The following is a 24,019-nucleotide window of genomic DNA, read 5'->3' on the forward strand; positions in this document are numbered from 1 at the left end:
ATTTAGTGGTAGATGGAGTCTATTACTTGAGCTGCATGTGTCTATTCCAAAACAGTTCACAATTCTTAAAAGCCTCTAGATATCACATTACAACATTGATATTTTCTAGCCTACGTTCAGTTATATACTGAGTATTACTGATATCAAAGGAAACAGGAGAGAATGAGCCACTAATTCATTTGTTTGAATATTTGTTTGATTATCTTTTTTTGGTTGGAAAAAAAACAACAAAGAACAGGGTTATTAACTATGAGGACAATATAGTGTCATAGTTAATTGCATAGATTCTTTAGTCGGACTGCTTTTGCCCTACCATTTAGTAGCGGTGTCACATTGGACAGGTACTTGATTTTTTGAAGTGCAGTTTCATCACTTTTAAAATGGGAAAAATAGAATATTAAAAATATTACCTATCTCGCAGGTTTATTGTGAATAGCAAATTGCTAATGCAAATGTGTTGCTTAAAACAAGAGTGGCACCCTGAAGTACTAAGAAACTATTAGTTAATGGCCTTTTTGAAGTTGTTGCTGTTATTGCGGTTTTTACAATCAACCCTTAACATGAGTCAACTCCTTGCATCCCAGATATGTCATAGGTCCACTGGCATTGCACGCATGACGAAAAAAGCTGGAACACGGCAATTTAGAAGGTTTCAACCAGCCTTGTCAGTTACTGCTTGGCAGGTTAACCTGAGCTCCAAATTCCCCATTTTACAATGGTGATAACATTGCCTGGCCCACTTTCCTAAACTAAGGTTCAAGGAGAATCAAATGAGACATATTTGAAGGCTTCTCCATAAACCCTAAAGAGCTATACCGCCGAGTTACTGATTGTATGGGATTAGTAACTAAATAAGCCAAAGACTCACATAAGAAGCACTCAGTGACAAGTGACAATCTGACAATCTCTTGACTTTGTTAGAGGCCAAGGGCAGGCTGCCCCAAGATGGACCACTTTGGCATAAACATTGTTTTGAGTAAAGAGCAAATGAAACCTGGGGCGCCTGGAGGGTTCTGTGGGTTAAGTGTCTGACTTCAGCTCAGGTCATGATCTCGTAAGTTTGAGGCCCGCATTGGGCTTTGCCCTCAATGCAGAGTGCCGAGTGGGATTCTCTCACTCTCTCCCTCTCTTTCTGCCCCTCCTCCGCACCCACACACACTCTCTCTCTCTTAAAATAAATAAAACTTAAAAAAATATATATGTATAAGAACAAACAAAACCCAAAACCCAACAGGTTCAGAAAAAGCTCTTTAACTGTTCCCAACTGCCTGCAGGTACTAGGAAGAGAGCTATTAACAGAGATTCATCTTTATCTAAGATACTTATTTGTATAATAGGGGCACCCTTTGTTTTCCAAACATCTCTCAACTTCCTCCTAATGGTCTTTCTCATCTTTATATCCTTGGACTCCTGCCATCTCCTTCTCACATAAGCCTCATGTTGCCTTACTGTCTTTGGGATTTCATATCGATGTGGATTCCTCATATGTGTGAAATTCAATTTTTCTCCTATTAATCTGTCTTATGTCAGTTCAATTCTTAGTCCAGCTAGAAGGATCTTGAGGGCATAGTAAATTCTTTCTCCCCAACAGCGGCATCCACCTTTGACATTCATATTTGCTGTTCTTTAGCTTTTTGTTAAAAATAAAGTCCAAACATAATGGAATGATACAACAATGTTGTGCATTTTTTAACAAACACAACATGAGTAAAAATAATGAAATGAAAGTAAATTGACCACTGATCCATTTACACAGAGAATAAGCTTTTTTTTTTCTGAATGAGTACTTTTTCAGCAACATAAAAGGTTAAAATGTGATAAAATATTAATCATTTAATTGACATTTAAAGCAAAACAATTGCATTGAATGTAATCACAAGTATGTTTACCAAACCTAAGTACTTAATAAAATATCATTTAGAATGAATTTTGAATGTTCTTTAACTATGATTTCTGGTGTCTCCTTATGATGGCTCCCCACATAACAAAGAACATCAAACTAGAATGAATAAACAAACAGTCCTAAACTGTTTTAATTAGATTCAAAGAGCTGGCAGTGATGTTTCACTTGAGAAGCATCAATACCTTATTGAAAAAATTAGAGTGCAAAACAACATTTGCTCTACTAGAATGATTTTAATGCTATTTAGGTTTTTTTTTTAAATACATCTTGCCTCTAAATAGCCTTTGCCATTCACCTAGTACTTTCAAGCACATTATCCCCTTGTCTATGAGGGAGATGGGTTTGCTCATTTTAGATGTGAAGACCCAAGGGCGAAAAGGGTGAGGGACTCACACAATGATAAGGGCAATGGCTCTACTCATTGATCCCTTGGCAGGTCATTGATTCCAAACCCATAACTCTTTCCTTATGGCATCATTCTTTTCCTTTATGTGTCTGGAGAAATCAACAATTGGTGTTTGTTTATTATAATGCCTAATAGAGTAGAAAGAAATCAAATCAAAAGAGAAGTTATCTGCAATGAGCTATGTAAATTGGAAGGAACTAACATAAACCTCACTTTTCTTGTCTTTAAAACAAAGACATTATAAATAGTAACTTTTATGCCTTATGTAGGATTTTGGTAGGGATCAGATGAGTAAATACAAAGAAATTCATTTTATATACAGTACAATTAATGCACATTGTGTTTGCTCTCTTTATTATATGATTCTTTGAATGATATGAATGGTGAACATGAGTGTTTTCTTAACTCATGTTAAAATAAACTATGTACATTTTTATAAACACATTTCTTAAATGGATTGTAAATTCACATATGATGAGTATTTACTGTGCACCAAGCACTGTGATATGTCCTTTACATATATTATCATATTCCATCTCCACAATTGCCTTAAATCTTACAGCTTTAGACAGTTCAGTAACTGGTCCACAGTAGAACCAAATGCCAGCAGTCTTACATATCCCACTCTCCTATCTCCTTTGTGCTATTTTCTCACACGACAAAAGGGACTTTGTACATGTAAGTAAGTTAAGGATATTGATTTGGGGAGAGTCTCTTGGATTTTTCTGAGTAGGTCTAATGTAATCACAAAGGTTCTTATAAAAGAGGGACAAGAGCATCAGAGTCAGAGAAGATGTGGTGAGAGAGACAGAGGTGGGAGTGATTTGAGGCAAGAGCCATGAGCCAAGGAATGCAGGTGGCCCTAGGTAGGGAAGAAAATGGATTCTTCTCTGGAACCCCTAGAAGGAATGCAACGCTGCTGACACCTTGATTTTAAGACTTCTGACCTTCAGAACTGTAAGGAAATAACTTTGTGTTTTCAGGCACTGAATTTTTGGTGATTTGTTAAAGCAGCAATAAAATACTAATACAGTTTTTTCAGTATCTTTTCTGAACCAAATTCTGAGATCTCTTGAAGACCTTGTTAGGGACTGAATGTTTATATCCCCTAAAATCCATATGTTGAAGCATTTCTTAATTCCCAATGTGATGGGATTAGGGCCCTTGGTAGGTGATTAGGTTTAGATGAGGCCATAAGTGTGGGGTCCTTATGAGGGGATTAGTGTCCTTATAAGAAGAGGAAGAGGTCAGCCGTGTGAAGACACAACAAGAAAACAGGCATCTGTGAGCCAAGAAGAGAGACCTCACCAGGAACCAAATCTGTCAACACCTTGATCTTAGACTCCCTAGCTTCTAGAACTGTGAGAAGTATGATATTTAAGCCACCCCAGTCTATGGTATTTTGTTATGATAGCCTAAGATGACCAAGACAGACTTATAAATTATATTTTTATACTGAGCTTTCAGAGATGTTGGTAATAATAGCACATCTTCCACTCTATTCCATGCATATCCTATCACTATGTGTATAGATCTCTTGTTCTGCCATTGGCTATGTTGTGTTTACTGAGAAAAGGATCATACTGATAGAGCTGATATATAATGTAGGACCACCAGTGGGCCCCCTTCCCATGGTTAACCATAGCCTTCTTTGAAAGAATGATCTTTCCCCAGAATTATTGTCACAGAAATTGTTAGTCTTTCCATCAGTCCAAGTTCTGCATTGCAAGCAACATAAATTAGCTATGGCTAACTTAAACACAAAAGGAAACATACGAATACTGAGTAATTCACAGAATCACAAGGAAGACTGGAAAAATAGTGGGAAAAACATAAATTATGTGTAATTCTATTCATTTCCTGCATGAAGGGTGATCCAAGAGATATTGATTTGAGTCATCTGTATTGTATATATTACAAAAACATGTAGATTTGGGGACATTTCCTTTTTTACAAGAAGATAGATAGTTTTATTTAATAGTTTTTCATCTGGGGAACTAAAAAATATATCTCTGCTCTTTGTGCTGTAGCTGCCTTATAGGGTCTGAAGTTTTTTTCCTGCCTGTTTTCTTAGAGCTCTCCCTTCCACTACTATCAAAATATTTGGTCTGTTTCCCAACACTAATTAATTTTCCTTTTTTATAAATTGCACTTGAACATCAGGAATATGTAGAGGGAGGTAGTTCATCCTGAGAGTTGAGCATAAAGTTTGAGAAAATGCCAACAGTGAAACTAGAAGGCTGGGAAAGGAAAAGGGGAGCAACATATGAAACTAATCATCTCGGGGGTAGGGAAAAAAATCCCCAGAAGATGAGTCACATTTTAGTGATGAGTGTGAGAATAAAAATCAAAAGGCTATTTATCATGGGTTTAGCTAAAGATTCTGATAACGTATTTGAGAAAAAAATGCAGTGAAACCCCTGTAAACCAATTGATTGGCTTTTTTAGGTCTCAGTTCTACTATTTCATCTTCTGGTTCCTGACTTCCCTATTACTCCTTGGCACAGATTCTTACTATCTGTCATTTAGTCTTGGTCCCAAATGTAATCTGATGGTGTATGGTCTAGCATTTTAAGGTCCCTTTTACTCTAGACTCAGTGTACTGGACTGTACATATCATCTGCCTAACATACTGAGCCTTGGAGAGCTAGGAATAACCAAGATGGAAGGAATCCAAGGAAGCTGCATGTTCCTTACCTCTGTAAATACCACCATGGTCCAGAAAGTAGGGGAACTGTGAGTTGAAATGCTTACCAAGCAATCTACATAGTTAGAGAAATATTAGTTGTTAGCAGGTCTTTCCACCTGTTGGGTAAAACCTTAATAGTTACTCCAACACTTTGGAAAAGCTATAGTAGGTTATTGGGATTGAAAATGCTGATAAAAATCTCATGGGAAGTTTGTGTAAAATACAGATCTCTGGACCCCAATCCTGCTATTTAAACTGTTACGTCTGTGATTGTTTCCCTGGATTCTGCAAGTTTAACAAGCATCCTATTCCTCCAATGATTCTTTTATTTTGATGTTTATTTACTTTGAGAGAGAAAACAGGGGAGAGGCAGAGAGAGAAGAGAGGAAAGGAAAGAGAATCCCTAGCAGGCTTTGTGCTGCTAGCCCAGAGCCCAACGTGGGGCTCCAAAGGACGGTGAGATCATAACCTGAGCCAAAATCAAGAGTTGGATGCTTTTTTTTTTTTTTTTTAATTTTTTTTTTCAACGTTTATTTATTTTTGGGACAGAGAGAGACAGAGCATGAACGGGGGAGGGGCAGAGAGAGAGGGAGACACAGAATCAGAAACAGGCTCCAGGCTCTGAGCCATCAGCCCAGAGCCTGACGAGGGGCTCGAACTCACGGACCGCGAGATCGTGACCTGGCTGAAGCCGGACGCTTAACCGACTGCGCCACCCAGGCGCCCCAAGAGTTGGATGCTTAACTGACTGAGCTACCCAGGCACCCACCTCCAATGATTCTAAAGCAAGTGGCCCACATTTAGGGTTCCACTGTCTTGTTCTCAGATGAAGTCCAATGCGTGGTACTCTTGGTCTCCTCTTACTCCTTGTCAAGGTTGAAAAATGAATGACATCCAATGTGCAGGGAACACCCTGTAAAAAAACTATAATACATTTTTAGACAGGTTGGATCAGCTACAAGAAAATTCTATACAGACTCCTTCCAGCTCTGGCAGTGATTGGCTCCAATTAGCGATTGCTTTGTAAGGCTCCTATGCTTAGTGTAAAACGTGTCCTGAAAAAAACTGCCCTCAGTGTGCTGGTGGGGAGAGAACCAGCATGTAAGAACTGATTGGTCAGAGCATCTGGCCAATGAACGCTCCCAGAGTACCCTCATAGCTCATACTATAGCCAAAGAGTGGTGGCACCCACCATCCACATAAACAATCTAGAAGTAAGAGACATTTCCTTGCCTTGACTCATTATTTCTTATTAGGGGTGCCCTGTTCCCTCACCTGGGAACCACCAAGGTTTATAATAGGGAGTGCGATTTTTGCTCTTAACTCACATGTGTTTCATCTTTCCCTGGAGACAAAGGGTTCTGGGCTCCTGTCCAGTAGGCTCAGCAGATGATGGGCAAAATCCAAACAGCACCATCAATGGTTGTCCTGATATGGGAGAGGGAAAAGGGCACATCACGCTATCCCCACAGAAGCTTAGATGCATTGCCACATTGAGATTCTTCCTTCATTGTCACCTACTCTCAGTGCTACATGGCTTCCAGACTTGAGGATGGGCCTGATCTGGCCAAAAGCGTCCAGTCTCCTGAGTATGTAGAACTGCCAAATGATTTGTGGCACAAAGTACAAAGCACTGCCTGATCCCAGGTACGTCTTCCGTAAATCTTTGTGCCAGGAACTGCACTGATCAACCAAGTGATCAATTTCTTCCCCTGCCTTGCAGTGAAGCTGGCCATGTCACTTCGTTTAAGCTAACAAAATGTGAACCAAAGGGACATGGGTACAACCTGCCACACAAACATTCCCATTTTCTTTCCCCATCTGCCCAATGGGTATCCATGCTGAGGATGTTGCTGAAGATGAGAAAGTTTTGTCTGTCCAGGCCCTGAATGAATGGTGAAGCACCACTCTTCCCCATCCCTAGTTTGGTGAGAGATAAATAGCTCATGTGGGCTACAAACATTCAGGGTTTTATTTATTTGAGGGTTAGCCTACCTTAAATAACACAGGACTAGCTGAGGGCCTTGCAGACTGGATTACTCACCCTGGTAATAGGGTACCATATACAGCTTTCCTGGGACAGGAACTTGAGGAAATTGTTTCCCCTATATTCTGTCCATCCAAATGAGTGTGGGACTGTGCCTTGTCCTTGTGTTACTAATTTGATTCCAGTTAAAGGACACCTGGGTGGCTCAGACCATTAAGTGTCTGACCTCGGCTCAGGTCGTAATCTCACAGTTTGTGAGTTTGAGCCCCATGTTGGGCTCTGTGCTGACAGCTTGGAGCCTGCTTAAGATTCTGTGTGTCCCTCTCTCTCTGCACCTCCACCGCTCATGCTGTCTCTTTCTCTAAAAAATAAATAAACACTAAAAAAAAATAAATAAATAAAAAAAGAACTTGGTTCCAGTTAAGAGGATTACTTTTCCGTAAACAGGAAGCAAAGGTGTAATCTGCGACTTTATCTGGTCTCAAAATCATCAGCCAGAAGGTTTGGCATGAGTCATAATATTCAAGTTATTGACACAACAATTCTCTAGGGACCCCAAGCTGTGAATGTCTGTACTATTGGGCCAGCTCCAAAACACAAACCTACCACCCTGTGCCATCTACAAAATAAATACAGCTCTCTCGTAGCAGAACGATGAGAGAACAGTATTAAAGTAAATCTCACTTTGTAGAAGCTGTATTCCTGACAACTACATGCAGTTCTTAAGACCGTAAATCAAATCACATTTAGATGTACCAAGGGTAGATACTTAATGAAATCCTAAAATGAGCTAAGAGTTATAAAGGAAAGATTCTTTTGGCACAGTGAACATTCCATCTTCTCATAATTTTCGTAAAGCAGGTTTGCTATCCTGGTGAAATATGCAAGAGCCACAGTCTCTAAAGCCCACTGGGTTTGGGAAGGTAATATAAAGTGATGAGGCAGTTTGGATACATTTAAGATAAAAGAGAGTGTTGGGGAATGCAGTGAACTAGTCAGTATTTTTCCAGCCCCCGTGAGGCCTCTGCTACTCAGGGACAGCCTTTCATCGACAGGATAGATTGTGGGCCAATAATGCCAAATACACTGAAATTCCTTAGCGAGATCTATAACTAGATTTTTATGCAAAATAATCTAATTTTTGAATTTTGGCATTCTGTCCTACCTTTGCCTACTTGCAAGCTAACAAGTCAGCCTGAGGCAGTTCCAACGATGCTGGCAGAAAACTCCAGATTCAGGAGAGTGACTAAGGACTGTATTATTCACAGCAATAGCGATAGCCAGTTTCCTGAGTCCCAATTCCCACAGGGTGATGCAAAGTGGGCCAGGAGACACCTGTGTATGCAGTGGGTTAAAAGATAGGAGCCTTGACCTTAGGGAACCTAAGTGTTTTATCCTGAACTGTAAGGGCGCCTCCCTTTGCTCCAGAGGGAGATACTATCTGCATCTTCCAAAGTAGTTTGCTATACAAACATCCTTGAAAAAGATAGTGTGGAAAAAGACAGTCAGAGTCTCTGGTCATAACACCCACACAAATATGAGGGGTGCATGGAAAATGATCTCCCAACAATATTCATCCTTTGTTTCTACACCATCCTGGATTCTGGTGAATTTTAGAAGTATAGCACTCTGATTAATCTAATTGAAAGAGCTGAGTCCAAATTCGTTCAATTTGGCTCATACAACAGTTAATTATAGCTAGTGTCAACAGCACTTGGGCAACAGAATGAGGCCATGATGAAGTACTGACCTCAACCTTGCCCCAGAGTCCCAGACAGCTGAACAAGCCCCCAAAACCACCAGGTCTAATTTAGAAGGCCAGGTGGCTTTCTTGTCAAGTTTTTGTAGTGACCTCTCCACTCGGTTATGTTAGAGATTGCATAGACTCCACTTTGACCTGCAAGGGGAAAGTCTAGGGCAATTTTATCATCATTCACAATCACCCAGACCAGTCAGTTGAGGCTGAGTGTAATGCCTTGGAGGGCCTAGGTAGTGTCTTTGACTTTAGCTAAAGGCGGGGAAATTTTATTTTATTTTATTTTATTTTTTATTTTTTTTAACGTTTATTTATTTTTGAGACAGAGAGAGACAGAGCATGAATGGGGGAGGGACAGAGAGAGAGGGAGACACAGAATCGGAAGCAGGCTCCAGGCTCCAAGCCATCAGCCCAGAGCCTGACGCGGGGCTCGAACTCACGGACCGCGAGATCATGACCTGAGCTGAAGTCGGACGCTCAACTGACTGAGCCACCCAGGCGCCCCTAGGTGGGGAAATTTTAATTGCACCATTCTAACTGTATGACTCCCATCACAGGAACAACTGCTTGCAGTGTATGCATAAATAACCAGTCAGTTATTCATTCCTCCAGGAAGCTTCCCTGAGTAATCAAGGATGGCCCCACTCTGGAGAGATCTCTGTAGCTGTGTGCAGTTGTTTACTCTGTGTGTTGCATTAAACATTTGAAGGTCTCCTATTCCTTCCTTATTCCTCCATAACCCTACAGTACAAATCACTTGTTTTCAGAATGAAGGAAAATTAATGCTGTGCATCCACACAGGGAATACGGTCCCAGGTCGCATGCGGTGTCCCCAGAAAGGAAATGGCGTTGTTTACCATTCCTGGGATCTCTCAAGTGGATCCTGCTTTATTCGGGGGCACAGGTTGATAATGCCTCGTCTGCTGCTTCCCAGCAAGCTAGTAGACATTGGGGTGCCCAGTTCTGTTTCGATACATGAGTCTAGTCTTTGTTCGTGGAGGCACTGGGGGCAGATGGCCCAAGCTGTGCTGTAGATCCATGCCACCAGCCCATGGTATTCATTGGGTCCATGAAATGACTGAGCAACAGTCACAGGAATGGGGTGGAGAACACAGGTGGTTTGTGTAGGATACACATGTGCTACAGCCATCTCCTATCTGACAGATTCAGTAAAGTTAAGGGAGTGGTAATTAATTCATGTTCAGAGTTGTTTCAGAGGAAATGGCAGGCCAGTAATCAGCAAAAGTTAAGGCATTTAAAACAGTTTAGAGCCATATTAGAGCATTTTCTTTTATGAGAAAGGATCCAGGAGTGGCTCTGAATGATAAAGATCGTCAATATTCTTCCCTCTTCCACATCTCCTGGGGTTCAAAGTGTTTGCTCCCCGGGTGCCAGGGTTATTGCTCCTGCTTCACCACCATGAATCTGGGTCTTATTTTAGTAGTTATGACTTCATCTTTTTAAAATCTTCCTCTAATTGCACCCAAACCATTTATCTAGAAAGGTTAGATGGTGAAAGACAAGGGCATTTTTTAATGAAATTTAGAAAAATGGATTGAGTTCCCCACTTTGGCCTATCTGGGGACTCAATAAAAATTACAGTCAATCAGGGGCGCCTGGGTGGCGCAGTCGGTTAAGCGTCCGACTTCAGCCAGGTCAGGATCTCGCGGTCCGTGAGTTCGAGCCCCGCGTGGGGCTCTGGGCTGATGGCTCGGAGCCTGGAGCCTGTTTCCGATTCTGTGTCTCCCTCTCTCTCTGCCCCTCCCCCGTTCATGCTCTGTCTCTCTCTGTCCCAAAAATAAATAAAAATGTTGAAAAAAAAATTTAAAAAAAAATAAAAAAAAATTACAGTCAATCAAGAGGTCATCCTTATGATTTAGGACCATGTTAACACAACAAGGGAATCCAAGCGGCTAAACTCAAATTAAGTCTGAATTTTCTAGGTCCCATTGTATATGGGGTGCCAACCTAGAGGCTGGAGAGCTATGCTGGCCTGGGATTTTCTGTTAGGAACAGAAAGAAGCATCATGTCCAGAAAAAGTCAGAGCAAAATCCCAAATTTTTAAATTCGGTCTACTTAACAGCTCTTTATCCCTTTCATTCTGTTCATTATCCAAGAAGCAGCCTAGAAGAGATGATTCCTTTCTTCAGACAACTGCATTCAGTAATCAAACTTTCTTATTAAGGAAGGTGATGGGAATACTGTCAAAAAAATTGTAGTCAATTTTTGAGAAGCTCATTCTAGTCGTCAATGATACAAGTATTTGAGGATGGTAGGAAGTATGGAGGTGAAAATTTGAGTATCAGGGGCACCTGGGTGGCTCAGTTGGTTGAGCATCCGACTTCAGCTCAGGTTATGATCTCACAGCTCATGAGTTCAAGCCCCGCGTCAGGCTCTGTGCTGACAGCTTGGAGTCTGGAGCGTGCTTCAGATTCTGTGCCTCCTTCTCTCTCTGCCCCAGCCCACTTGCATTCTGTCTCTGTCTCTCTCAAAAATAAATAAACATTAAAAAAATTTTTTTTAAGAAGATTTGAGTTTCGGGGCGCCTGGGTGGCGCAGTCGGTTAAGCGTCCGACTTCAGCCAGGTCACGATCTTGCGGTCCGTGAGTTCGAGCCCCGCGTCGGGCTCTGGGCTGATGGCTCGGAGCCTGGAGCCTGCTTCTGATTCTGTGTCTCCCTCTCTCTCTGCCCCTCCCCCGTTCATGCTCTGTCTCTCTCTGTCCCAAAAATAAATAAACGTTGAAAAAAAAAGAAGATTTGAGTTTCAGCACATTGGTGAGGGGCTTTTGCACTAAAAACTACAGCATTGTTAGACTGTAAATGTTCCAAGAAACCTAAAACAATACAGAGCTTATGTGCAAGGACTACAATGCTTCAAGAAAGGGTCAAAGGTCTGAAACACATTGTTATGCCTGACCTATGATGGCAAATGTGTTGCTATGTTAGTTACAGTGATGGATCCAGGGTAGTGATGGTGGAAATCTGAATGGTGCAGTTTCATTCAGTCCCTGCATTTCATCCCGTATCGTTAGAGAACAGATTCTCATCGCAGGCATTTACATGAATGATTCAGCAATTGTCATTTGTTTTGAGTGTTCATGGCCCCAGAGAGGGGTGTCTTTAGTCTGCTAATATGTAGCCGTCCAAAGAGCCAGGACATTAGCAACAGCCCAAGAATAAGTAAAAATATAACAGGGCACCAATGGGTTTTAGCTTAGCTGAACCATCAGTGAACCAGGCCCAGAGAGGTGGGAAACCTCTGTCACCCAATGCCTCCACTGAGCCAGTAGCTTTCCTTTAAGTAGCAGAGTAGGATATAAAGTTTACCCCACAGTGACAGCTGTCACTTTTTCTTATAAAGCGGAGATGCTGCTCGTGTGAGGCTCGCTGCCTGCTTGAATATCCTGTTTCTATTTACCTAGTGAAGCTTGTGGACCATTCCCACCTTGTTAATTATTGAGGCTGAGTCAACCCACCCTGAAATGGGAATATCAGACTGGACAGTCACAAGACCCTTATGAGTAAGGCATTCAGTTTTGACAAGAGTCTAATAGCATGCTGCCCTTCCTTCCTTCCTTTATTCCTTCCTTCCTTCCTTCCTTCCTTCCTTCCTTCCTTCCTTCCTTCCAGAATTCCAGAATTCCTTCTGGCATTTAGGGAAAAAGGAAGTACAAGCATATAACACATCAAATATTAATATACATTCAGATATTGATGTGACAACAATGCACTGAATTAATCTAAAAGACCCCAAACACAAAGTATGTCTGCCTCCCTTCTCCACTATGATTCCTGCCTAAATCCCATTACTTTAATTCACTGCTCCATCCCACCAAGGACAGCTAGGATGATGATGTGTATACAACAGAGGTATACAATTTGATTTCCTTCCTTACTCCTCCCCAAAGGCCTCCCAGCTCCAGATATTTAGGCAAGAGCTTATTACCTTTGATTTTCCTTGACCCACCCATAATAGTCTTTCTCCTTAATGCAATTGAGGTCAGAGTAGAGAAGAAAGGATAGGTCAAGGGGTATAGAGGCCAAGAGTGGCTCTAATCCACTAAGCAAGGAACATCTACTATTAGTTTGGAGCACATGGTGGTAGCTCATGGATTGAAAAAATGAACTTCCAAAGTCTTTGACTCTGCACAACACTCTAGCAGGTGGACATCCTTTGATTCAGCAGCCACAGCAACATTGTATTCCAACTGGGGGCTTGGGGTTTGCTCACTTTAGCTGACAAGTGATTGACTTAGACAACAGCAACTTCTTTTTTTTTTTAATATATATATGAAATTTATTGTCAAATTGGTTTCCATACAACACCCAGTGCTCATCCCAAAAGGTGCCCTCCTCAATACCCATCACCCACCCTCTCCTCCCTCCCATCCCCCATCAACCCTCAGTTTGTTCTCAGTTTTTAAGTCTCTTATGCTTTGGCTGCCTCCCACTCTAACCTCTTTTTTTTTTTTTCCTTCTCCTCCCCCATGGGTTCCTGTTAAGTTTCTCAGGATCCACATAAGAGTGAAACCGTATGGTATCTGTCTTTCTCTGTATGGCTTATTTCACTTAGCATCACACTCTCCAGTTCCATCCACGTTGCTACAAAAGGCCATATTTCATTTTTTCTCATTGCCACGTAGAATTCCATTGTGTATATAAACCACAATTTCTTTATCCATTCATCAGTTGATGGACATTTAGGCTCTTTCCATAATTTGGCTATTGTTGAGAGTGCTGCTATGAACATTGGGGTACAAGTGCCCCTATGCATCAGTACTCCTGTATCCCTTGGATAAATTCCTAGCAGTGCTATTGCTGGGTCATAGGGTAGGTCTATTTTTAATTTTCTGAGGAACCTCCACACTGCTTTCCGGAGCGGCTGCACCACTTTGCATTCCCACCAACAGTGCAAGAGGGTTCCCGTTTCTCCACATCCTCTCCAGCATCTATAGTCTCCTGATTTGTTCATTTTGGCCACTCTGACTGGCGTGAGGTGATACCTGAGTGTGGTTTTGATTTGTATTTCCCTGATAAGGAGCGACGCTGAACATCTTTTCATGTGCCTGACAACAGCAACTTCTTAAGGAGATCACATTAGTCCGGGGAAATTGCCTCATTACTAAGAAAATATCTTTAAATTCTTGCCCAATTTAAATGTAAGGTCTAGGGGAGGTTTCCAAGGCTGCAGGTCTGCCTTCAATAATTGATCTATTTAAGTCTCTCGTTCTCCAGTTTGAGCTGCTCCACTTTGAGCAGCATTGTAAATCCAATTCAGAGCATTAAAAGTCCAAATATAGGCCAATGTCTGTATTAGCTACTAGGATTGCTGAAACAAGTATCTGGGTGGCTTAAACATTACAAATTTATTGTCTCCCAGTACAGAAGACAGTAAGTCCAAGATCAAGGTGTCAGAAGAGTTGGTTCCTTGTGAGGCTGTGGGAAAGAATCTGTCCTATGCCTCTCACTTAGCTTCTAGTTTTTCTTGGCAATAATTCATTTCCTTGGACTTGTAGAGTCATCACCTTGATCTCTGCCTTAATCTTCATATGGCATTTTCCCTGTGTTGTCTGTGTCTAAATTTCCCCTTTTTATAAGGTTATCAGTCAAATTGGGTTAGGGGCCTAACTGCTCTAGTATGACCTCATCTTAACTAGTTATATCTGTTCCAACCTCATTCCCAAATAAGGTCACATTCTGATGTAGTGGGACTGGAACTTCAACATATGAGTTTGCGGTAATACAATCCAACCCATAACAATGCCTTACTATAGTTTCCCATGGGAGTTTGTCTGTTTCAGGGAAATCTCCCCAAAAGAACCAAGCTCCCCTATGGCAGCCAGGACTATTGAAAAGAACATCAAGAACTTTAACTGTCATCTCTGAAGAGATCTAAGGTTAGCATGAAAGATTGCAGGAAGGGTTAAGCCTTAAGACTTCCCTCTACTGCCATCCTTCCTTCACGAGCATTGTGCATCCAGCAAGCTCCTTTCCCAAGTGAGCAATCTGAAATTTTAATAATTCACCTGGTTTATGCAGATTTCCTTCCTTTGCTTTGAGTGTAAATGTATATCTCAGTAACTATTGTCTGAAAAGGGTAGGAAACTTCTTTTAACCTGGGATTGTTCTTTCTACCATTTATGATATTGAGGTAGACTTGGGGCTGGCAGCCTGACTGGAGAGGAAGTCTTCTCCCCTAGGGGAGTATAAGCAACAATCAAGCTGCTGCTCAGGCAACTGGCTTTGAACATTCTTTCTGATACTTGACATGCAAATTCCTCTCTAATTCTTCCTCACTAGCAGACAACAAAATGGAGGACCATTTATCACCCTGCCGAACATACAATTGGGTCACCATCCTTGCCCCTGATTCTTACAGACTCGTCCCTCAAACCTTGTCTAATCAGCCCACAAGACCCTCATACCCTCTCTTCCAGGAAGCCATGTCTCTGTCAACATTCCATCCTCTGCCAAAACTGTTGATAACTATGAGGAGTGAGATTTTACACCATTTGCAAATTAACAAGTTAAAATGCCACAGTTATGTGGATGCAGCCAGAAGACACAAGATTCCTGGGTCAGAAATTAAAGACTTCATTTCTCACAACTATGATAGCAGACAGAGAACATCAGCTTTATCTTGCACTGGTTCCCTGGGTCCCAATTTCCACAGGGCAAAGGGGAGTTGCATTATAAAAAAGAAGCCCTGAGCTTAGGAACAGAAATTTTTATAATGGCCGCTAAATATGCCTGTCTTTTTGCTCAAGGGAAAACATCATCTCTATTTTCTAAGATGATTTCTTTTTTTTTTTTTTTTTTTTTTTAATTTTTTTTTTCAACGTTTATTTATTTTTGGGACAGAGAGAGACAGAGCATGAACGGGGGAGGGGCAGAGAGAGAGGGAGACACAGAATCGGAAACAGGCTCCAGGCTCTGAGCCATCAGCCCAGAGCCTGACGCGGGGCTCGAACTCACAGACCGCGAGATCGTGACCTGGCTGAAGTCGGACACTTAACCGACTGCGCCACCCAGGCGCCCCTAAGATGATTTCTTATACAAGCATCCTGAAAAGATAGTGTAGAACAAAGGCAGTCTGTCCTCCTGTTTCTCTACAAAATATAAAGGCAGTGATGGAAAGCATTTTTTTGGTGTTTTTTTTTGTTTGTTTTTTGGTTTTTTTGTTTGTTTGTTTGTTTTGTTTTTTTTAGCAGATTGTAGCTAAAACAAATTGTCCCCAGAGCTTATGCTACTAACCATTACACTTGGGTAGTCAGAGCACAGTTTTATTCTTTTTTTTTTTTTTTTTTAATTTTTTTTTTTTTTCAACGTTTATTTATTTTTGGGACAGAGAGAGACAGAGCTTGAACGGGGGAGGGGCAGAGAGAGAGGGAGACACAGAATCGGAAACAGGCTCCAGGCTCTGAGCCATCAGCCCAGAGCCTGACGCGGGGCTCGAACTCCCGGACCGCGAGATCGTGACCTGGTTGAAGTCGGACGCTTAACCGACTGCGCCACCCAGGCGCCCCGAGCACAGTTTTATTCTTAAGTTTAGGTTTAAAAAATAATTTGATATTATGGGTGACTTGAAAAACTTGGATGTGAGTTCTGTTGAAAATAAAAGCATTACATACCTAATGAAATGTATCTTGGTTACATTAGTACCATCATTAACTGCAACTTTTTGAAAAGGGATGATAGCTGTCAGTCCTGTTTTTCCACACTCTTGTGTTGGAGGTTCCCTCTATCTGTAGCAGCAAGACCTACATGAGAACAAATGTGTTTGTGCTACTTGAAACAGCATTGCTTTCACTTGATGCAACAGTTCATTTTTCTTTTTAGACAGCACTAGTTTTTAAATTTTAAAAAGGTTTTTATTTAACACTTGTTATAATATTTATGTGGCAGCACAAACAAGCTTCTGAGACACAGGATAACTTTTTGATAGACTTTGCAACTCTGCCAGAGGCAGAACTCAAAATAAATGTGTTATATAAAATATCACCTGTGAAAGTAATAATAAAAGGAGTGTTGTTAGTATCAAGGTTTTCAATGCAAGGTCCAACAGTGATTCTATTTCACATAGAGGAAAAGTGAAAAGAAGTACTTAAATTAGAAAAAAAAAAATTGGGATACTTCTAGCATACACATTTACCAAAAACTAGAGAAAAATAGGTCGAGAGATATGTTAAATATTGGCTGAAAAGAAACTTTAGTTGCCTATATGTGAAGCCCCATGAATTATTCTACAGAATAGTACCAAATAAACTAATTCCCTTTATTCCTCAAAAATCAAAAGTGGTTTCATCTAAACCAAAAGTCACTGACTTCTCCTGGTTGTACACTTCTCATTTCAAACATTATTTACTATTTTTCCCTCTCTTCTAGTAAGTTCTCAGTTTGAGGGTTATGCTACCTAACAAGAGTGGCCTAGGAATAGAATCCAGGGAGCCCTCTGGAAATACAGGTAAGTCTTAGGGTATAAGGTCATATGCACATTTTTGGAAGGATGATGGTCTGTATCTATCATCTTTTACCTAGTTCTCATAGTGATACAGGACTCAGTGAAAATGAAGACCCACTAGCCTATTGCAGCAGTTTCCAAAGTAAAATATAAAGATGATTGATTCACTCGGGTTAAGTGAAGAAAATATTAGAATTTTTATTTATATTCATGCTCATTCAAAAAATAAAATAAGTTTTACCACTATACCATAGTATATCAGATTGAGGGTAGCATATTATGTTTATAAATCATTAATCTTTGTAATATTTACATTTATGCTTATGTATTGATAATATACTGTCCATGTACCAAAATATCTTACTAATATTGTACAGGACTACAAAGATTGAAGAACACTGCTCTAGATTAGTGAATGTTAAGTTGTCATAAGATTTTGCAAGGCATCTTTAATTAACATGTGGGAGGAGGTGAAGGAACAGTATATTCTCAAATACTAATATATTTTTATTCACTTCAAATTTCCAAGACACAAGTTGTTTGGGGAAAAAGTTGGCTTATTGTAACTGAACTGTGCCTAGATGCTGCATATCCCTGTTTCACTGGTCATCACTCTCTCTGAAGGCACAGAATTCCGTGACCATTATCACTATAACTTTCTCTACCAGTTCAGTTTTGCCCCTTCCATTCTGCAATGTATTATGTGGGCTTGTCCAACTCCTGTAACTGTATGTTTGTTTCGCTGTGCTTTAATTTTCTCTGAGACTACCTCAGAGTTCTTTCTTCAATACAAATGGATTTGGCAACATTTCAGATGTAACAAATATCTTAGCAGCTACTTTAAGGTTTAGACATTATGCAAAGTCATTTTTCTGCCAAGCAAATTTCTTCACAATCTGTAAGGTTTATTTGCAATGTAATATGTTGACATTAAATACTAAAAAAAAAAAAAAAAGGAAAAGCAGCACAACTTTATCAAAAATCTTCTACCAGAATATCTGAAAAGTCCTAGATCTGCCATTTAAATTTTGTCCTGATTTCTACCCAGGTATTTAAATCTAAATTATTAACACTTTCCTGAAATGTAAATTCACTATGATGAAAAAGAATCTGTACTGATGATAAAAGAAGCCTGGCTTTTAGAATATCACCTTTTTTCTCCTTTTGCTTAGTTTGTTTTTATTCTTTTTAAATCAGAATCTATGCATTTATAAAACCTATGCTTTTTTGTTTGCTTTTTGTTTTTGTTTTGTTTTGTTTTTTCAGGCATTGAATAGAAGAAATGGGGGTAGGTAGGGGAAGAGCTTTGAATGAAAAACTGTGTAGATTGTGTGAGTTAGTCAAAACAGATGTAGGTGTGACAGGTTCAGAGCAAAGCTGCTTCACAGGAAATGTATAGATGGCAACAAAATGTAAAATGTTTGAGGTGCTTTAAAGTAACAATACCAAATGAGTGCATATCAACAACACAATAAAAGAAGCACTTAAAAGAAAGTTTGCACTTTACGTAAAACCTGGAAGCAGTGGTGGCTAAGAGCAGAAGGCTGAGTGCAACAAAGACTCCCAAGGACTAATTACTTCCATAAGCTTATGCTTTTCGGGACAGGAGTGATGCTTCACCTTCTCACTAGAGGATGCAAAGATTTCCCAGGCTTTCGGAAGAATCCTAACCGCAAATGTACATTTTTAACACTGTAAACTTTGATTAAAAATTACATTTTGGTGTTCTCTGCTCAATAAAGCAAGCTGTCCCTGCTTTTAGCTTGTATTTAGACAAGAGGATTGAACTTATCTAGGGTCTCTGTAGCACTCAGTTCTTGCACTGCAGAAGATGATAAGTCCTTCAACAAAGGAATTGCAACACCTTTTGCCTAGCTCCTTCCAGTACTGCCCTCCCACCCACAGGGCCGGGCCATATCCCCCAATCCTTCCACCTTTCAAATCTGCCTTTGTGTAACTTTCCATGTACAGCCATCTGAGTGAAATACCACCAAAGTGCACAATCAGGCAAAACACGTTTTATGTTGTATTGTTCAGTGAAAGATAATGACCTCTCAAGCCACCCCAATGAATGTGTATGAGAGATTCCTTTTCACTTTTTTTTTTTTGAGAGAGAGAAAAAGAATGCATGAGCAAGAGAGGGGAAGATGGAGAGGGAGAGAGAGATCGCCTTAAACAGGCTCCTTGCCCAGCATGGAGCCCAGTGTGGGGCTGGATCTCACAACCTTGAGATGATGACCTGAGCTGAAATCAAGAGTCATATGTTTAGCTGACTGAGCACCCAGGCACCTCTTCTTTTCACTTTTTAATAGTGATTTATCCAGGTAAAATCCACATGCTTAAAACTACTACAATAATTCATTAACTTATTCTTTTTGGGACTACTAACTCTTGCTTTAACAGGGATTTGAAAATTGCTTTAAAGCATTGTATAGCCCTAGACTTCATTGGGGCTTTGCATGTAAAACTCCAGTTTGGCACTTTCCCAGCTGGGGAGTCCCAGGGAGCCATGTCTATACCCCAGACACTATGTGGAGTAAACACTCCCCTTCGTTCACCTCTTCAGCTTGCTGGGCCCACCAGAGAACATCCTTTTCCATCCTAGGACTGCTTTTAACTTAACCATAGGACAAGACTGGAAAGGTCGGCCTTGGCATGACAGGCAATATGAGGGATAAGTAATTTGGAGAAAAGGTTAAAAAATGTTGAAGTAACTTTTCCTTCCTTTCCACCAAAGGTTCTGAAGGACTAATGGCCTTTAGAGTAATATGAAATTCCAATGCCTGACGCACCAGTTCCACCAGTTCATAACTACGTGTACACACCCAGGAAAAGTATCTTTTGAGATACAGAAGGAATAAGAAGCCACATATGGAGACAGTAAAACCAGAACTGAAGGAACAGTTCCTGGCATTCCTGGAGTTAGGAGAAGTAGGCTGACTGGGAAGCCCTTTTGGGACCCACATTACTTTTTAGAATAGTTGAACTGGCAACAATATTCAGAAGCGTTAGCCCCCAACCCCGTCATAGGCCCTCTCTGTCCATTTTTTCCTTTATCCTTAGTTCCACTCTTAACCTCAGAGGTGCTAGTTTGATCCCTTACTTTCCTTGAAAACTTACTCTCTTGGGTCTCTGGTTTCCATCAGTGGTCTGGATCTGAAAATGTCTCCATAACCACTACCCTCCAAAATGGATAAGAAAGAGAGACAAAAGGGACTCCTTAATGTGCTTGCCATCCATGCTGTGAATTTTGAACACACTCTATCATGGAAATGTATGTTAATCTTACTTATAATCCACAAGGTAATCTTTTGTAATTAATGTGCTTTTGTAGGCTGGGCTGGGTATCTATCACAGATGATTTCATTTCTCCATGAAAATACATTTCTGATAACTTTTTATTTGGGTAAAATGTCAAACTTATGGAGTAGTTACAGGAATAGTCCAAGGAATTCCCATATAGCTGTTACTCACATTGTTTACATTGTCTTCCATTGGTTCTGTGTGTGTGTATACCAAGAAAATACTTTTGAATTTTAATTAACTTACAAACTTAGAACATGAATTATTAAAATATTGGGGTGTGTTTAAAAATTTGATAAAGAAAACATTTTATTCTATGCTTTTTAATTTCCTTTAATCCCTTAATTCTTATTATTTCGCTATAATAAGGGTTCATTCCAAAATTCTGTTTTCCCAAGACCTGTGATACTTTCCAATAATAGGATTGGTATTTAGTGAGATATAATCAGTGCTTCAAGATGTTGGGATATCATTTAATAAATGATAATCATTGCCATATCTGTAGTAGAAAACTGGGGATGCTAGAGGTCAATGAATGGTGACTTTTTATTCCTGAGGTCAACAGGCTAGTGTATCAATGACTCTGCTAATACTGATTTAAAGATTGCAATGTTCATCTTTCTCCTGCTTTGAAACTGAGCTCTTTTAAAAATCAAATCCTTATCCAAAACCAAACTCTGTAGATTACTTTCTTCTTCAGAGAGCTTAGGCTAATGTCATTAAAAATAAAAGTTCCGGCTCCAGAAAAATGTTTAGGAATTTCCATAATGAAGTCGCAGCATCATTTTCATCAATACTAACATTCTCTTTAAAAAATAACATTGCGATATCTCAAATAGAATAGAAAAATTCACAGATGTGTACTTGATTAGACAAAAAAACTTGATGATTCTTAGGATATACATACACACCAAAGTGTCCAACACAAATACTTAAAAAAAAAGCTATTAGCAAAAAGAACAAGTGTCATTTCCCACTTCTGAACTTAAATTTCTCACTGGAACTTTATAGAACTCAACATGGCAATGCAGAATGGCTGCTGAAATAGATCCAAATCACTCTACGTGTGTGTGTGTGTGTGTGTGTGTGTGTGTTTAAATGTTTTGCATCTGTACTTCATGGTATATTCCCTGATCCTTACATTACTCCCATGTTACTTCTAATTAAATCAGAATGATATTACTGCATTTTTATATTGGCTATAAGCCTCTTGTATCCTGGATATTATGACATAAAATGAATTAATAGGAATTAAATTGCTAATATGAATGAAAATAGCCTTTACCAAAGTGCAGAATAATGTCAAACAAAAGTCAATATTTATTGATATGACACATTATGTTATGGCAGATATTTTTATAAAACAGTCTTTGATATTTATAGATGAACTATTTTATATTCATATTGCATCTAACCCATAATTGCTTATTTTCTTAAAAAATGGAGAAGAAACAGTGCAACAGAAAAAATACTCAACATATTTTGTTATCTATGCCAACAGTTAAATGAAGAAATGTAAGAAAAGGCAGACTTGAAAGGTTCAAAGAGCTTATGGTATCAAAGACTATCATTTCTATTCAGAAAGCTTTTTTAAGGCAACACTATCACAAATACACTTTAACAACCATTCCACTAGGGCACAGACTGCAGGTAACCCCATCAGTTTGTGCAAGTCAGGTCACTACAATTACCGGATATATGTACAAGGTGCTGAGTTTTGAGTACAGGTAATAAGTGTTTGTTATAGTAACAGAAATATCCCCCAAATGTCATTTTTGAGGCTTCTTTCCTTTTTTTTTTTCTCTGAAGACTTGAAGTATTGAAGTGAATACATTTTTGTCATGTTAAATGGAAGAAAAAGTAGATGGTGACTTAGCTCCTGAAATTTGAATATTGTTCTTAGTCATCTGCAATCTTAAAGTGCTTTCAGAGATTCCACACATGCTCATAGGAGTCAAAACCCAAGCCTAACAACCGGGTTTACATTTTGCTAATCTATTCCTGAGGCTTTGCCTAAAAAATTGGCATTGCCATCTTCAACATCTTTCGTTTGGAACCATGGTTTTGAATTTGCTCCTTGTTGATAAGCTTCCAGAAAATGACAGATTCCAGGAATTTCACTGGGGAAGTTTGGTGGGAGTTCCTCCCTTGATCGAGGGGTAAACACAAAACCAGGACAGTCTTTGAGTAATCTGAAAAAATTAAGATAAAAATATCAATATTAAAATCTACTACCGATATAACTGTCTACACAAGAAAAGACAACCTAAAAATGAATATTCCTGAAAATACAGATCTTCCTTGACTTATGATGGATTACATCTTAATAAATTGAAAATATCATGAACTGAAAATATCGTAAGTTGAAAATGCATTTGGTACACATAATATACAGAACATCATAGCTTAGCCTCGCCTGCTGTAATGTCCTCAGAACACTTACATTAGCCTGCAGTTTGGCAAAATCCTCTAACACACAGCCTGTTTTAGAATAAACGTTTATTATCTCATGTAATTTATCAAATATTTTATTGAAACTGACAAACAATGATTGTGCGAGTGCAGAATGGTTGTAAGTGTATGGGTTGTTTAAACCCCTGTTTGTGAACGTGGGTCATGTGGCATACTGGTAAACCAGAGAAAAGATCAAAATTCAAAATTCAAACTATGGTTTGTGCTAAATGCATGTAGGGTTTGTATCATGGTAAAGTTGAAAATTCGTTAAGTTGTATCATTGAAAGCCGAGGACTGTCTGTATTAATAAAGCAGCCATTTTCAGTATGATTGACAGATCTTAATGATGTTAACAAACATCTTCACAGAAGAACAATGAAGAATCAGTTCACAAGAACTGAAACAATTCTACCAAATAATATATTCACTCTTATTAGGAAAAGTAATTATAAAATATTTTTGTAAAGATATAATCAATAACTCATTTAACCATGAATTCACAGTACTGGGAGAAAATGCAAAATAACCCAAAAGTCTAATAATAGCAGGAAAACCCCAAGCCCATGCAGAAACATAATGTTATAGAATAAGGCTTCCTAAGTTGAAAGAGAAATAACATTGTCCCTTTAGCAATTCATTCCGTTTGTAAATACTATTGAGAAGCAATCAAGGGCAATAAATTATAGAAGAAAAATTCTATATAAGGTACATGCCAATAATGTGAGAATTACATTTGAATCTCAATAGAATTTATATGAATTCTAGGTTAGTAGGACTAAAAGGAGATTTAATTGTACAAATTGACACTCTTCTTAACTATCTGGTATTTGAAATATTTCTTCTTCTATCTGTTTACCAAATTTTATTATTTACTACTATTTGTCCAGTACTGTAAAGTCATTTTATTTTATTTATTTTTAATTTGTTTTAACGTTTTCATTTCTATTCCAGTTAGTTAACATACGGTTTATATTACAAACAATGTTATATTAGTTTCAGGTATACATCATAGTGACTCAACACTTCCATACAGCACCCGGTGCTCATCACAAGTGCCCT

At 39.3% G+C, this 24,019-nt stretch overlaps 1 protein-coding gene across 9 annotated transcripts in view; it reads right to left on the minus strand.

The window, feature by feature from the left end:
• Window positions 1-20,583: 20,583 nt before the first annotated feature.
• The window catches only part of GUCY1A1 (guanylate cyclase 1 soluble subunit alpha 1), a 64,096-nt gene continuing 60,660 nt past the window's right edge, over window positions 20,584-24,019 (minus strand). For all 9 annotated transcript variants that reach the window (XM_047855568.1, XM_047855571.1, XM_047855570.1 and 6 more), the window contains one exon: window positions 20,584-22,698. In XM_047855568.1, coding sequence (XP_047711524.1) covers window positions 22,497-22,698 — 202 coding nt within the window. In that variant the 3' untranslated portion in view covers window positions 20,584-22,496. The remainder of the gene's footprint in view (window positions 22,699-24,019) is intronic.

Source organism: Prionailurus viverrinus, chromosome B1 (genome assembly GCF_022837055.1).
Source record: "Prionailurus viverrinus isolate Anna chromosome B1, UM_Priviv_1.0, whole genome shotgun sequence".
In the NCBI taxonomy this organism is placed as follows: Eukaryota; Metazoa; Chordata; class Mammalia; order Carnivora; family Felidae; genus Prionailurus; species Prionailurus viverrinus.